The sequence below is a fragment of the Macaca mulatta genome, chromosome 3, assembly GCF_049350105.2.
Source record: "Macaca mulatta isolate MMU2019108-1 chromosome 3, T2T-MMU8v2.0, whole genome shotgun sequence".
In the NCBI taxonomy this organism is placed as follows: Eukaryota; Metazoa; Chordata; class Mammalia; order Primates; family Cercopithecidae; genus Macaca; species Macaca mulatta.
In genome coordinates, this window is record NC_133408.1 from 161,747,037 (window position 1) to 161,764,304 (window position 17,268).

The following is a 17,268-nucleotide window of genomic DNA, read 5'->3' on the forward strand; positions in this document are numbered from 1 at the left end:
TACTTTGGGAGGCCGAAGCGGGCGGATCACTTGAGGTCAAGAGTTCCAGACTAGCCTGGCCAATATGGCGAAAACCCATCTCTACTAAAAATACAAAAATTAGCTGGGTGTGGTGGCACACTCCTGTAATTCCAGATACTCAGGAGGCTGAGACACAAGAATCACTAATAATGCAAAAATTAGGTGGGTGTGGTGGCACACTCCTGTAATTCCAGATACTCAGGAGGCTGGACAAAAGAATCACTTGAACTCAAGAGGTGGAGGCCACAGTGAGCCAAGATCATGCTACTGCGCTTCAGCCTGGGCAATGGAGTAACCCATCCTATCCAAAAAAATCAAAGCAAAACAAATGAAAAAATGAACTTATGCCAGGTGCATGAGCTCACACCTGTAATCCCAGCATTTTGGGAGGGCGAGACAGATGGATCACCTGAGGTCAGGAATTCAAGACCGGCTTGGTCAACACGGCAAAACCACATCTCTACTAAAAATAAAAAAATTAGCTGGGCATGGTGGTACATGCCTGTAATACCAGCTACTCGGGAGGCTGAAGCAGGAGAATTGCTTGAACCCAGGAGTCAGAGGTTGAGGGAGCTGAGATTGCACCACTGCACTCCAGCCTGGGCAACAAGAGCGAAACTCTGTCTCCAAAAAAAAAAAATCATGAAAGTAGAGATTTTTCTACATCAGTGCCTGATATGCAATAAACACTAAGTATTTCTTGAATGAATAATTTTTAAAATTATTATGTTACATGTAATAATTACCTAAAAGTATATTGTCCCAAATCTTGACATTTTTATTTTCAGTTTTGAAGGGTGTTACAAAGTTGTAGGGCATGGAACCTCTGCTTTATTATATATTGTAAGCAAAAATCTTTGTAGAAATCCCTGTTTTGCTTTTCTTATTGTTAAACAATAAAATGTGCTAGGCTTTATGACCAGAGAAAAATGGGAAGGATAGCCTGATGGTTATGTTTTTATAAATAAGATCCCAAACAGATAGAAATTAAACCAAATCATTCAATGACAGAGGGTGACAGTAGGTCTGAAGGCAGCTATTTTTATGGAGAGTGTTGAGGGCTTTATTTTTCTTAGGGGAGAGTGGTTATTAGATCGTTGAGCTAATAGAGCTACATCACTTGGGTTCACCACTGGCTCTTGAAATGACAGTGGGGAACCTTTGAGCAACCTGCTTAGCCTTTCTGTGGCTCAATTTCCTTATTATCTATAAAATAAGGATTATATAGTATCCACTTTCCAAGGTTGTATGAAGATAAAGTGAATAATACATATAAAGTAATTAGTATAGTTCATGGTACATCATAAGTGATATGTAAATGTTGGCTGTTATTGTTATTGTGCTTATTATTATTATTAGTGGGAGTTTGTATCCCTAGCTTGCTGACCAATATGTTGTATTCAGTCCCTGATGCCAACAGTGATTTCTCCCTAATGGAACAGAGACTATTTAAACTTTATTGAGAGACATCAAAATCTTTCACTGGGCTCTCAAGAGAACTCTCCAGAAGACTGTTAAAATATAGTCAGATAATATCTGCTGTGGAACTCATACAGGGGAGTTTAAGCTTTTGCCACTCAGGGTTCAAACATGAGATGGCCAAAACTCCTCCATAAGAATGAGTTTCCTGCCTTTCCTGCTATAGCCAGGGACCCAGGTTCTGGAGCTTGCTGGTGAAGCCTGGGTGATAAATGGGGGGATAAGCAGCAGCCTGATAAGGAGTAGAAATGGGCTGAAAATAGGAAGGTGGCAACACTCCAAGGAGAAGACTTTTTTTTTCTTTTAACCCTTCTGTTCCTTCCCACTTTGCTCTGTCTTCTTATTACCATCTGACATCTTAGGGAAGCAGAGCATTCAAGGAACAGCTATCTTAGGACACCAAACAAACAGAGCAGGTGGACTGACTGTCTTCTGCCCTTGAAGTCATACACTAGTCAGTATCTTCATCTTAGTTTACATTTGTGGCAATAAGATATATTAAGTATACTGTTCAGACCTACAAAGTTTGGCTTCCAAATTGGCAACTTCATATTTTGTAAATTTATCAAATAAATGATTTTTCTTAATGTACCTTAAGTAGATGGAAATTTAGTTGAAATTTAAAATTTTGATTTTCAGAAGCTTAGGTGCACTTGTATTTCTTTTTTCAGTGGAAATTAATCTCACTAATGACTACCGTGTCAGCGGAGGAGTTTCAGAAATGGTGTTTAAAGCAAGCAAGATAACTTTTCACTGGGGAAAATGCAATATGTCATCTGATGGATCAGAGCATAGTTTAGAAGGACAAAAATTTCCACTTGAGGTAAGTCAGGAGATCCGCTGTTTACTATTTTATTTTCTAAATAATTGATGTTTTTATTTAGCATATAATTTGATTAATTTTAAAATCCAATATTATAATTTATAAAGTGATATTTTTATTATTTGATTAATATACTAGACTAAGGTAAATGAATATAAGACTTATCTTTGATTTACCACTTTGTGGTAACAACCCAAAGTGCCACAAAATAGGTAATCAATAAATGCTGACGAATTAATGAATGAAGGAAGGAAAAGGGAGAAAATTTCATTAACATACTGGAGAATCCTTTGATTTAAATCTTTTGATTGAAATGAGAAAAATTTTCAGCTTTAAAATTGGCAAAATAAATAATTATTTAAAAATGATTGTGTAGTAAAATGTTTTCTTACATGTCTAGAGAAAGTCTAAATTGGTAGACTTTCTGGGAAGCAGTTTGCTTGTTTTTATTAAGAATTTTAAATGATTTACACTCAATACCCAATCTTTAAGTTTAAAGCCATTTAGTCTAAAAATTAAAAAATTACAAAAATTTATTTATAATATAATATTGAAACAAAGGGTAATGATTATTTAAATACATTATGATGGATATTATAGATTTCACAAAAATCATGTTTTTGAATGATATATTTACACAAAAAAGTTCATCATAAGGTATTAATGGTTTTAAAAAGAAACATGTTAAACGGTATAACCACTATTATTTTTGCAATTTTTTAATACATGAAAATTAATTAAATATTGACTGAGAGTGTAGTCTGAGTCAAATGGACTAGGTTTGAATCTTGGCTCCACCATTTGCTTATTGGTTACACGACATAACAATGTATAAATTATTTAACTTACCAATGCTTCCATTTTTCTTCTGTGAAATTGACGTAGTAGCTGCACCTGCCTTATAACATTATTGTGGAAATTAAATGAGGGATTGACTTATTACTCATAAAAGTAATTGAGGGGCCCGGCACGGTGGCTCACGCCTATAATCCCAGCACTTGGGGAGGCCGAGACGGGCAGATCACTTGAGGTCAGGAGTTCCAGACCAGCTTGGTCAACGTGGTGAAACACCACTTCTACTAAAAATACAAAAATTAGCTGGACGTGGTATCACTCATGTTTAATTTCACCTACTCAGGAGGCTGAGGCATAGGAATCACTTGAACTCAGGAAGCGGAGGTTGCAGTGAGCCAAGATCACACCACTGCACTCCAGACTGGGTGATGGAGTGAGACTCTGTCTCAAAAAAAAAAAAAAAAGTAATTGATGGACTTCAAGAAAATAAATGTTAATAATGATTTTCTCTGGGTGATGGCATTATAGGTGCCTCTTATTTTCTCCTTTAAAGTCCCCATATTTTCTAAAATACCTAGTATGAAACTATTCATTTTATAATTCAAAACAGTTTTATTAATAATAAAAATAAGATAAGATGAATTACCTCTTAAAAGACTAAAAAACTTTTTTAAAAAGGTGGATATCTACATTCACATTTACAACTTATAATCTGGATTTTTTTCTTTATTCAATATTTTTAAAGAAAAGCACATTTATCAAATTCGATTTGTCAGAGTAATCAAAGTCAATTCATTAAACAGCATATCACTTCTGAGAGTTTAGCTTACTCACAATATTACCTATTTAGAACAAAGATGAAAATCAAGAAAAATTCTATCAACAAGAGCCCTGAGCAATCAAAATACATGGTACAGAATCCATGCACTAAACCTAATAAAGTTATTTCAATGCAAAAGCCTCTCAAATTGTCTCTCAGAGGTTTTTTTGTTTTTTGTTTTTTGTTTTTGAGACAGAGTCTCGCCCTGTTGCCCAGGCTGGAGTGCAATGGCGTGATCTCGGCTCTCTGCAACCTCCGCCTCCTGTATTCAAGCTACTCTCCTGCCTCAGCCTCTCGAGTAGCTGGGATTATAGGTGCATGCCACCACACCTAGATAATTTTTTGTATCTTTAGTAGAGACGAAGTTTCACCATGTTGGCCAGGCTGGTCTTGAATTCCTGACCTCGTGATCCACCTGCCTCAGTCTCCCAAAGGGCTGGGATTACAGGCGTCAGCCACCGCGCCTAGTCTTGTTTGTTGTTTTAAAACACTCTATATAATTGTGTAAGCAGGAAACCCAAGGATCATCCCTGGCTTGCTCCTTGTTTCTTATCTCCTATGTCTCACAATCAAGTCTTCTCAATTCACCAGGCATGGTGGCTCAAACCTGTCATCCCAGCACGTTACGAGGCTGAGGCTGGAGGATCACTTAAGCCCAGGAGTTTGAGACTAGTCTGGGCAACATAGTGAGACCCCATTTCTAAAAAAAAAAATAAGAGAAAATAGCTGAACACGGTGGCATGCACCTGTCATCCCATACAGAGGCTGGGATGACACTTGAGCCCACGAGGCCAACGCTACAATGAGCCATGGTCATGCCACTGCATTCCAGTCTGAGTGACAGAGGGAGACCCCCTCTCAAAACAAACAAACAAACAAACAAACAAAAAAAGCCTTATCAATTCTTCTCCTAAATACCATATGGGAGATCAGAAAAAAGTTTGCTTACTTGGATTATTAAATTAATAATTATTAAGTTTTAAATTGTATTTCTTTCAATTTCCCGTGCTTGTCATACTGTCTTGCCTAATAGGCCTTTCCCATGTGGTACTTCTGACTTGAACACACGCCTTTCTCTTCTGCCTTTCACCTGGCTAAAACCTGCTCATTCTTGTAGGGTCAGTTTAGAAATCCTGTCTCTGAAAAGGTTTTGGTGACTCACCCAAAGCAGGAGCCACTGCCATCCTCTGTTGCACAACCTCTATTTCTCCCATCAGAGCACTAACTACGCTCTACACTCTCAGAGGCTTCCTACTCTTACCTTAGTTCTACTTCTATCCAGCCTGAGACCCCTGATTTCCAAGCCCAGAAAGGAGAAGCACCAAATTATACAGAGGCTGTTACAGAGAGATACGTATATGGACGGAAGCAGAAATTAACAAGGCATAGCCTCACAACTGGAGAGAAGAATCAAAATATGAAACTTAAAACTCTTTTGGTATTTTTTAGGTAGAAGCTGAGAGTCCTTGAGAGCTTCAATATTAATAGATCACAATATGGTAATATCAAAGAATGGTAACTCTGGACTCTCAGGAAAGGCATGCATGCTTGAGAAAGAGAGAAACTTATATTTAAAATAATTCAATAAAGCAGTTAAAGTAACATATGGTTATTTATTTCATGTAATTGCTTTAATAAATTTTACTGCACAGTCCCCTGGTAATCTCAAAATGGTCATTTTGGTTTTAGATATGTCTAACTTTCTATTCCCCTCCTTATCAATGGATGGTAAATGATAGTAAATGTAGTTGTATACATGTAATTTATAAAAGATTTTGGAAATACGTAGAATGTAGAATTACACAATTTATAGAACTTTTCAAATAGAACTTATTGAATTGCTTGTTTTATTAAGTCTCTTTGCTGATTTTTATGAAGTCTTTCTGTATCATAAAACTATCATTGTTACGTTTATAGATGCAAATCTACTGCTTTGATGCGGACCGATTTTCAAGTTTTGAGGAAGCAGTTAAAGGAAAAGGGAAGTTAAGAGCTTTATCCATTTTGTTTGAGGTAATAATTATACGTACATTTTGCACTAATGTAATTCCTTTTTAAGTCACATTAAATATTGATGTGAAATATCAAGACATAATTTCTAACAAAGAGAGGAGCTCATAAGTAAAATTAAAACTGGTGGTCATTTTCAAAAATAGATGACCCTTGCCTGATATTTTTAAAAGGAGACTCTTGTGTTTGTTAATTGGGTGAATCTTTTCCAGCTGGGGCAAAGTGTTCTATAAGTACACAAATTTGCTAATTTGTACATACAAAAAGCATCATATTAATAATTATGTATTATTATCAGTAAATATGAATCATAAAATTTTAAAATTTACTTTTCTTAGTGAAATATGTAAGTTGTCTGGTTTTTATTTGCTTTTTTTTTTTCACCTAACTATAAAAAAACCTGTTTCGGGAACTTACTTTTTTTTTTTTTTTTTGAGACGGAGTCTTGCTCTGTCGCCCAGGCTGGAGTGCAGTGGCCGGATCTCAGCTCACTGCAAGCTCCGCCTCCCGGGTTCCCGCCATTCTCCTGCCTCAGCCTCCTGAGTAGCTGGGACTACAGGCGCCTGCCACCTCGCCCGGCTAGTTTTTTGTATTTTTTAATAGAGACGGGGTTTCACCGTATTAGCCAGGATGGTCTCGATCTCCTGACCTCGTGATCCGCCCGTCTCGGCCTCCCAAAGTGCTGGGATTACAGGCTTGAGCCACCGCGCCCGGCCGAACTTACTATTTTTTAATGCACATATTTCAAATGGAATTCATTAATCTTCACATTTTTATTGAATAGTTATCCAAATGTTTTATTCTATTTTTAGAATGTGATTTTTTCTTTAACAGGTTGGGACAGAAGAAAATTTGGATTTCAAAGCGATTATTGATGGAGTCGAGAGTGTTAGTCGTTTTGGTAAGCTACTTGGGGAAATATCTTTCTTCAAGATTCTGCTTTGGATGGATATGAATGTTGACAATATGACGAAAATCACTTGTTCCAAAAGGTAGAAAGTAGTACATTTTTAAAGAGGAGCAATCTCTCACTTTCCGCACTTGATAATATATACGTTTCTCACCAAACAAATAACAATTTATCAGAAAAATTTGTTACATCAAAAGCATGACACATTAATGTAAGTAGGAAAATGAAATTTTTAAAATTTATTCTTGAAAATAATCTAATTATATCATGCATTTAAAGCCTATTTATCTATTATGTCTCTGCATCATACGTCCCTTAAAGACTAATTCCTAATCTGAAACAAGCTAATTTTATAAATATCATATTTTAAAGTAGAAAAGGAATTGTTACTCAAGTTAAAATTTATTCCTTGATAGTTTCCTTGATAAATCCTTTGCTTTATCAACATGAGGAGATGAGATTTTTGGAAGAAGGTCAACGCTTACATAGCAAAAGATGCAATATGCTTTGACATTGTTCTGCCTGCTATCTCATGGATCTTGTAATTTGTCACAACAAATGCTTTTGATAACATGGGCAGTGGACTGTAAGCCTGTTAATATTACTATTTTATTTTTATTAAGCACTCACACACAGAATCTTAATGCTGCCCTGAGTTACCAATAAAATGAGGATTATTCCTTTCTGGGAAGCTGCAAAATTTGAAATCAGAAACAAAACTCATGAAGATCCTTTTCTTGAAAGCAGAAACCTGGCCTAGGATTGATTTATCGTTGTCAATTACAGTGAGGATCTGAATTGACCCAACTTTTCAGAAGTCAGGAATATGTGAACTCCTGTAGTGTAGCTTTTATTTTTTTTGAAGACTCAATCAAACGCAAGATGAAGCTGTTATCTCCCTCCATTGACCCAGATTGCAAAATTCAACACTGAATGTCATAAGTCAAATTTAATTTTCCCCTCCTCGAGTCACAAAGTGGATTCTATCCAGACTGAGATAAAGCAAATTGTTTGAATTCCTATACATAAAAAAATGTATAATATATGAATTCTGAATGTTACAGACCTTGCACCAGCCTGTGGGGACAATGAAAGAGATGTTAACACTGGGTTGTTAACCCTGACTTGTGTAACTATGGGAACTTTGAGGCTTTCTCTTAAGGCCTCTTTACTTTCCCAGGGTACTTTACTTTTGTGGGTGCCTTGGAAGGCACTCATATGAGCTTGAGAATAAACTTGCTTGTGTTCTTTAAAGTTTCCTTTCTAATACCTAGTGTCTGAAAGCCATTCAGGAAGATACTTCGTCAGATACACTATGACTACATATTATCTCTCTCACTGAGAATATGGATTCCCTAACAGCATTATTCTGCCTATATTCTGGCTCCTAATTTGAAAGCAGAACAGTTCTTGGATTAGCTGAGGACAGATTCTAGTCCTTTACCCTCTCTCTGTCTACTTCACTTGTATTAGTCCATTTTCACATTGCTAAAGCAATACTATTTGAGAGTAAGTGATTTGTAAGAGAAAGATTGAATTGACTCACAGTTCTGCATGGGTGGAGAGGCCTCAGGAATCTTATAATCATGGTGGAAAGCAAAGGGTAAGCAAGGAATGTATCACATGGCAGCAGGAGAGAGAGAATGAGAGTGCCAGCAAAGGAGAAACTGCGAAACACTTGTAAAGCCATCAAATCTCGTGAGAACTCACTCACTGTCATGAGAACAGCATGGGGGAAACTGCCCCCATGATCCAATCACTTCACACTTGGTCCCTCCTCAACACATGGGGATTACAATTTGGATTACAATTCAAGATGAGATTTGGGCAGGGACACAGAGCTAAACCATATCACCACTATTTGTGCACCAACTTCCTAATTTACCAAAAACTAAAATCCTTCATGCCTATCAGCTCATTCATCTGGATACTTAGTATTTCTTTTTTTTTTTTTTTTTTTTTTTTTTTGAGACGGAGTCTCACGCTGTTGCCCAGGCTGGAGTGCAGTGGCGCGATCTCGGCTCACTGCAAGCTCCGCCTCCCGGGTTCCCGCCATTCTCCTGCCTCAGCCTCCTGAGTAGCTGGGACTACAGGCGCCCGCCACCGTGCCCGGCTAATTTTTTTGTATTTTTAGTAGAGACGGGGTTTCACTGTGGTCTCGATCTTCTGACCTTGTGATCCGCCCGCCTCGGCCTCCCAAAGTGCTGGGATTACAGGCTTGAGCCACCGCGCCCAGCCCTTAGTATTTCAATATACTCAGCAAGGACAACGATCCAAACCAAATAAGTGAAGTCTTTCTAAAGTCAAACGTTTCCATTTTGAGAGTTCTTGAATTAAATCCAGTCTTATTTCTGACTCTAGAAAATCCCCTACTGCCCAATACACTGAAGGCTTACCCATATTGGCCTTCAGCCTTTGCTGCTGGCAACCTTGAGGATCAAAGGTGGGACTTGTCTTTAGGCAGTGACTCTGGAACCACAGCTACACCCCCAAATTTGGCTCTGTATTCACCATATAATGTAAGTTATTTAAAAAAAAAAAAAAACACCTTTTCAACCATTATTCAGCTTATAAGATCTATCTTATTATGCTGTGGGCTGGTTGCTCATTTCCTGTTTCCTCTCTAAAGGACAAAGCCCAGTTTTCATTCCTCCCCTCAACCCCTCTTTCTTTCTTTCCTTCCCATCTACCGTACCTACTCTAGGTTAGGCATTGTTCTATCCATGGAGTGGAGAGAGAGAGAGCATGATGTTGCAGCAATACTGAGATAATGAATTAATATTTTCCAAGCAGAGCCACAAAAGATGTTAGTTGCAATCTTTCGAGTTGCAGGGAAGAGACACATCCCAGGTAACATCATCAGTGATTATCTGATGGGAATTCTCATCAGAATGATTTATAGTGCTTTCTTAATCACAAATTCAGCCCAGACATTTCTATACTGAAAAGTTCTCATAGGCGTTGATGTGGCCCCATGCTAAATATCATTGTACTAAGTAATAGGAGTTGGTTTTATGTAGTTACCAGCCTTTCTCTAGTGCTTGGCGCCGTTGTGGTTTCTTCATCTTTGTTCCTCCCCATCTTTTTTTCTTCCATTGTTAGCCTTCTCATGGAAGGATCTGATTAGTTGGTTGGTTGATCATCATTGTATGTTCAAGCAAATAATGATTGCATAAATGAATGACTGACCCCAAATATAGCAGCATTGGCTCTGGTGGGCTTCTCTCTTGTGTTAACAATAGTGAGGTTACTTGAATGAAGCAGGTGTTTTTTTCTCAAGCCAGCAAAACAAAATGAAAACCACAAACACAAACAAAGGAAAAACACTGTATGAAATTTCGTTAGAAGAAAATGTAACGGAAAAGTACTCTGTAACTTAAGAGTCTTGTGATATCTGGTTACCATGTCTGTAAGACAGACTAGGTGACTGCTATTAAGGTTCAGAGGCAGGAAGAATGGAGTCCTCATTGGGGATAGGGAGAGGAAAATTTTTAAAAACTTATTCTGATTCTTTTGCTTCTTTTTAACTTTTTTCCCCCTTTGATTTCTTTCCCAATAATAGGAAAATTCTCTATCTCACTCTCCTTACTCAGGTCTCACCTCTGCTTTCCCTTCTTGGCCCCTGGCTCTCCTGGAGTCAATTTATTTCCACCTAATTTAGCCATGAGTCAATTTCTGGCTCCTTACCTAATTACTATCCTCAACACACACATTTTTCATGAAATATTTGTAAGATAAATTTAGTCTTCAGTGGGAAAAGGAACAATTACAGTCCATTTGTCAGTTAAAGAGGTAATTTACAACAATTTTTTAGTATTGAAAACATAAATCTAAAAAGCATTCACATGTTAAAAATAAATATTCTTCTTAGTTCCTAAGAACTTGAATCTAATCTGAATTCTGATCATGTTATCTTGACATTGGAGAAGAGGAGAACGTACTTTTAGAAGTTACTAATGAATCCATTAAATCAAACAAAACTTGAACTTTCTAATGGATTAAAACTACATGTAGGCCATATTGACATTACTATCAATTCAGTTAAGAAAAGGTTTTTGGCGGGGCACGGTGGCTCACGCCTGTAATCCCAGCACTTTGGGAGGCCGAAGCCGGGGGACCACGAGGTCAGGAGATTGAGATCATCCTGGCTAACACAGTGAAACCCCGTCTCTACTAAAAATACAAAAACTAGCTAGGCATGGTGGTGGGCATCTGTAGTCCCAGCTACTCGGGAGGCTGAGGCAGGAGAATGGCGTGAACCCGGGAGGTGGAGCTTGCAGTGAGCTGAGATCCGGCCACTGCACTCCAGCCTGGGAGACAGTGAGACAACCGTCTCAAAAAAAAAAAAAAAAAAAGAAAAGGTTTTTATTTCTAACATTCAGTTGTTAATTCAGACTGAAGCAGTTGTCTCTAACTTTAGTTAGTAACAGTACTCCCTTTCCCTTCAGAATTTTCTGCGTTACAGAAAAGTTAACATTTACTAATTTAACTTTTAAATACCTTTTTTTTCTTTGAGGCTTTCTGAATGTGTTCAGTCTTCATAGAGTTGAGAACTGGAATAGACTTTTAAGATCAGATAGTCTAGTCATTTCACGTTCTAATATGGAAAGTGTGGTTAAGAAAGACTAAAACCTTGAAAAGGCTTCACTTTACTTGGGATGTTCTACAGTAGTCTGCATGTTTGCATCACCTTGGGATGCTTTTTAAAATCTAGATGCCCAGGCCTGACCACTAGAGATCTTAATTCAAATGGTCTAGAGTGGGGCCTGAGGCATTGGTATTTTTCTAAAACTCCCTGGATTATTCACATAAGGATTAACACCACTGCTCTACATTCTGCCACCTCACTTAGACTACACTGATTGGCTTCAGGGACTATTTCTTAATGGCCTCAATCTCATAGACAGGGCAGAGGACTTGCACTGGTGTGGGTAGCTCAGGAGATAGGAAAACAAATTAGACACAGATCTCACTGGTAAATAGATTGCTGCCTGCATAAGTGAGGGCTGGTTCACAAATAGCTAAATGACCAAGGTATTGCTATTGATAAGTGCTATTGGAGACTATTCAAGGAGACCGATATATTTGGATTGTTTCAGGGTTTGAAGGCCAGATGGCCCACCTAGGAAAACTCTACCAGTTTTGGGATAGAAATTCTATAATCTGTATACAAGTTTATATATAAGAATAAATCAATATTTATTAGTGTGTGTACACACACAAACACATAGTGCATATTGTATCAAAAATATTTTTTTCCACTCTTTGACTTTCCTTTTAACTCTCTTAATGACTATTGATGAATAGATCTTGATTGCCATATACTAAACTTTCTCGTATTTCTTTTTATGAGTAATATTTTTTTGTGTGCCATTTCAGAAACCTCAACCTACCATTAGGTTATGATGATAGTTTTTTAATATTTTCATTTAAAAGAATTATTAATATGTTCATTTAAATCTGCAATCAGTTTAGAAGTGATATGTGCTTATGATGTGAAGTAGGGAATCAAGATTCACTTTTTTCCATGAGGATATTCAATTGATATAGTACTGTTTATTGAAAAGATCATCCATTCCACATTCCATAATAATTTTTCTATCATAGATTAAATGATCATATTTTTCTCTTTTATTTTCTCTTCCATTGTTCTCTTCATCTGTCTTTGCACAAATACATCACTATCATAATTTCTACAGCGTTATATGTAACAGTATGACAGATCTTCGTATCTACTAGTGAAAGTTCTCCAGCTTTATTATTTTTCAAGATTTCCTTAACTTTTCTTTGGATTTTTATTGAAATTTTAGAATCAGTATGTCAATTACACATAACAGCCTTCTGGGATTTTGATTAGGATTTCATTGAATCCATGAATCAATTTGGGGAAAATCAACACCTTCACAATACTGACTCTTCCAACCCATGCACGTGGTCTTTCTACCATTTTAATATTTATTTAATTCTCTCAAGAGTGTTTTGTAATTTTCAGTGTAGATGTTCTACACATTATTTGTTAGATTTATTTGTATTTGATAATATTTTGCTATTTTAAATCATATTGCTTTAAATTTTATTTTCTGTTGTTTGATGATGGTACACGAAAATACAATTGATTTTTGTATATTGGTCTATGTGCAGGGACTTTGCAAATTTCACTTATTTCTCATACTTTGTAAATGTTCGTTCGTTCTTTCGTTCGTTCTTTCTTTCTTTCTTTCTTTCTTTCTTTCTTTCCTTCCTTCCTTCCTTCCTTCCTTCCTTCCTTCCTTCCTTCCTTCCTTTCCTTCTTTCTTTCTTTCTTTCCTTATTTTTTTATTTTTTGAGATGGAGTCTCGCTTTGTCACCCAGGCTGGAGTGCAGTGGCGCGATCTTGGCTCACTGCAACCTCCGCCTCCTGGTTCAAGCGATTCTCCTGCGTCAGCCTCCTGAGTAGCTGGAACTACAGGCGCATGCCAACACGTCCAGCTAATTTTTTGTATTTTTAGTAGAGATGGGGTTTCACTATATTAGCCAGGATGGTCTCAAACTCCTGACCTCGTGATCCACCCACCTTGGCCTTTTTACAGGTGTGAGCCACCATGCCTGGCCTGTAAATAATTTTCAATGTTTTAAATGCACAATCATGTTATTTGTACATTGTGATGGTATTATTTTTTCCTATACAATCTTAAGATTTTTGTTTCTTTTTTCTTTATTGCACTGGCTCAATCTTCCAGTTCAATGTTAAATAGAAGTGGTGATGGCAGGACATCCTGGTGTCATTCTTGATCTCTAGGGGAAACACTTCCAATAAGTCATTCTTAAATATGATGACTAGTGCAGGCTTTGATGATCATCTTCACCAGAATAAGGTCTTGTTTTTGTTTTCCATGAACTGGCATTGAGTCTTATGAAGTGATGTAACTATCTATTGAGATGATCATATGATTTCTGAGTATTTTTATATGTAAAATATTCTGTTCACCATCTTGATATTGTAAAGATAAGGCATCTAACACTGTATAGTGACATGTGTAATACAATTTGGGGCATGCCAGCTTTATTACCATTTAAAAATATATCTAAAATGTTTCAAAATCTCAGTTTTGATTAAATACATAATAAAGCATGTGTCTCTGCTTCATAGAAGCTTTGAACAGCTAAGTTCCAGTGTTGAGATTCCAGCTGAGATGTATATTATTCCTTTTTAGGAAAGCAGGCTGCCTTAGATCCATTCATACTGTTGAACCTTCTGCCAAACTCAACTGACAAGTATTACATTTACAATGGCTCATTGACATCTCCTCCCTGCACAGACACAGTTGACTGGATTGTTTTTAAAGATACAGTTAGCATCTCCGAAAACCAGGTAATCTTAGAAATTCAAACAAATCAAGTAATTCAAAGCCGTTTAAAAAACGTTATGTTCAAACTTTGCTATAAAATATCTGTTTTAAAGCATTTACCAATGCCTTTGAAGCAGATATGTTAAATTATTTGATCTTTTTTTCAGTTGGCTGTTTTTTGTGAAGTTCTTACAATGCAACAATCTGGTTATGTCATGCTGATGGACTACTTACAAAACAATTTTCGAGAGCAACAGTACAAGTTCTCTAGACAGGTGTTTTCCTCATACACTGGAAAGGAAGAGATTCACGAAGCAGGTATGTATTTAAATATAATCTTCTACAACTGTGATAGATGCAATGTTATAGGAGGTAATTTTGGTAAAATGACAAATATAGAGGGGTTGGAGTTTTAGAAATGTTTTAATTATTAATTTTGTAGCTTTAGGTAAGCTGTCTAATTTTCTGACTATCAGATACCACATCTATAAAATGGCAATTAAAAAATCTATTCTTCCCGTAAAAATGGCCCCATTTTACAGATGAGAAAAACTGAGATTTGTTTGTGTTTTTTTTTTTTTTTTTTGTGACGGAGTCTCGCTCTATCGCCCAGGCTGGGGTGCAGTGGCACGATCTCGGCTCACTGCAAGCTCCGCCTCCCAGGTTCACGCCATTCTCCTGCCTCAACCTCCCGAGTAGCTGAGACTACAGGCGCCTGCCACCACGCCCGGCTAATTTTTTGTATTTTTAGTAGAGACGAGGTTTCACCGTGTTACCCAGGATGGTCTCGATCTCCTGACCTTGTGATCCACCCGCCTCGGCCTCCCAAAGTGCTGGGATTACAGGCGTGAGCCACTGCGCTCGGCTGAAAAACTGAGATTTAATAAGGAAAATATTTTCCCAGAATACACAGTAATAAGTAGCAAAGCAAAATTCACACTTACGAGTTCACTTTCTGGTATTTGCCTGGGCTAAGAGGTATGAGAAAGGAATGAATAAGAGGCTGAGGTGTTCAGAGCTTGGGAGATCGTTTCTGGTTGGGATGATCAGGAAACCTTCCTGGAAGAACCGCCTTTGAACTGAGTCTTGACACAGTATTTGGGTTTTAAAGTGCTCATCTTGGTGTTGGCACCCCCCAAGAGGGAGCCTGGCACCTAATCAGTACTGAAAATAAATGCACTGAGGTATTAATGAATAAGAAGTGAATCTTCTTGCCAGTTTCCTTCTTTGGAGGAAAAGAAATTTGCTCTTGTGAGGTACAGCCAAGGGAAATGACACCAGAGGGGTCTCTGGAGTGCCGTCTGGTTTTTTGAAGCTGACACAGTAGTTAAAAGCATTTTTAAATGTCCAGAGAACACAATCAGATACATCTGCTGAAATTTTCCTTTTCAGTTTTTACTGAGGTTGTCACTTGTTCATTAAAGAAGTCGTTGAAGTGACCTTTGCACTAGGGACTTCTAACCTTTCCAAGTAGATGGACCTCTTTGATATCAGTCCTGCAATGAATTCAATGATTTTTTTTGCCACATAGAATATTAATTTAATAATCATCTGCTTTTGAAGATTAGGCATTAAAACAACAAGCTTTTATTGTTTTAATGTGATATTTCCAAGAATCGTTTATCCTTTAACAAAAAAATAAAACTCAAGACAGCAGTGATGAATAGCTATATTTACTGTGACACCAAATTTTAAATTAAAGTGCCCCAAAGTGAGGAAATTTAATTATATTCCTATCAGTACTAAATACTATAGCATACTGTCCAGTAAAAAGTAGACAATCGGTTAGAAAAAAGAAAGTGAATTTAATCATCCCCTCTTCTTAAATATAATAGACCAAATTATAAATTAAATAAATATGGTTTTTTTTGGTCACATAGTTTTATCAGTTCTATTTTATTAAAACCCTTCACTGGCTCTGCATCACTTTTGGAATAAAATTCAAACTGTTTGTTGTTGCACGATAGGCTCTGTGTAGGTTTACCAGTCTTAGTGCTTAAGCCTCCCCAACTAGCATCCTTACATTGAACTACATGAAGTCTCCTGAAGATGAAGACTACATTCTTCCAGGTTGCATTTATACATTTGGCTTCCCCATTGATGGCATGTTCCTCTCCACTGTCTTCATTTCCCTGCCTCCTCATTCTTCAAGACTCAAGTTGAGCATTGCATCCACTGGGAGGCCATCTCTGACTCTACTTCTGTCCACCTAAGTCTGGCCCTGGCAATGGCCACAGGACTGCGCACTCAAGGAAACACTATACCCATAGATTGTAGATGGTGCTCCTCTGAATGTTGTACGATGTGCTCAGCTTCTCCAGACTTCATAGCAGTTGCCATATTTTGGTAATTGTCTATTTACTTATTTGTCTCTGCCAGCAATCTCTGAACCCTATAATGGAAGTAAATAAGTCTTTTATCTCTTTATCTCCATGGCCAAACTAAAGTAAAGCTCTCATTCACTAAATATTCACTGCATGGCTGAAAGACTCCATTTCCACATAATAAAAACATAGCAAGTTATGCTTGATGGGTGCTTCCTGCACTGTTTAATGTGTAAACCTGTGTATAATTCTGATTTAATGTAGAACATTGCTTTCACAGTTAAGTGTTAAAGGTCCAAAGTAATAATCCATAATAACAAAAACAGTAATAGCTACTGTGTGTTGTGTGACTCTACTAGGCATTGAAACCAGACAATATTTGACTTAGACCTCACATCACTCTTATGAAGGTGGCCTCATTGTCTTCATTTTACAGTTTGGGAAGCTGATATTAAGTGGTTTGCCCAAGTTTACACAACTAGAAAGGAATGGAGTCAGTATTTGAACCTAACTCTCCCTGAATCTAAAGCTTTGCAAAGTTCTATCCACTGTACTTTACTTTTATACTGGAACATAATTTCTGCTTACATAGAAAACTGATGACTTTAAAGACATGAAACTTCAAAAAAATAGTAATGGATTTTGAGTGTTTTGTTTATCCTAAGGTCAAACACAGAAACAACACTTTCTAAACTACTTGGTGTTTTGGGTTCTATAAATATAGAATAGGACCTATAAAGTAAGGAAAGTAATTTTCT

The 17,268-nt window shown here is 37.1% G+C and overlaps 1 protein-coding gene across 4 annotated transcripts in view; it reads left to right on the top strand.

The window, feature by feature from the left end:
• The window catches only part of PTPRZ1 (protein tyrosine phosphatase receptor type Z1), a 192,512-nt gene that overhangs the window by 100,404 nt on the left and 74,840 nt on the right, over window positions 1-17,268 (top strand). For all 4 annotated transcript variants that reach the window (XM_015134780.3, XM_015134781.3, NM_001278382.1 and 1 more), the window contains 5 exon segments: window positions 2,172-2,323; window positions 5,856-5,951; window positions 6,783-6,849; window positions 14,052-14,209; window positions 14,354-14,504. In XM_015134780.3, coding sequence (XP_014990266.3) covers window positions 2,172-2,323; window positions 5,856-5,951; window positions 6,783-6,849; window positions 14,052-14,209; window positions 14,354-14,504 — 624 coding nt within the window.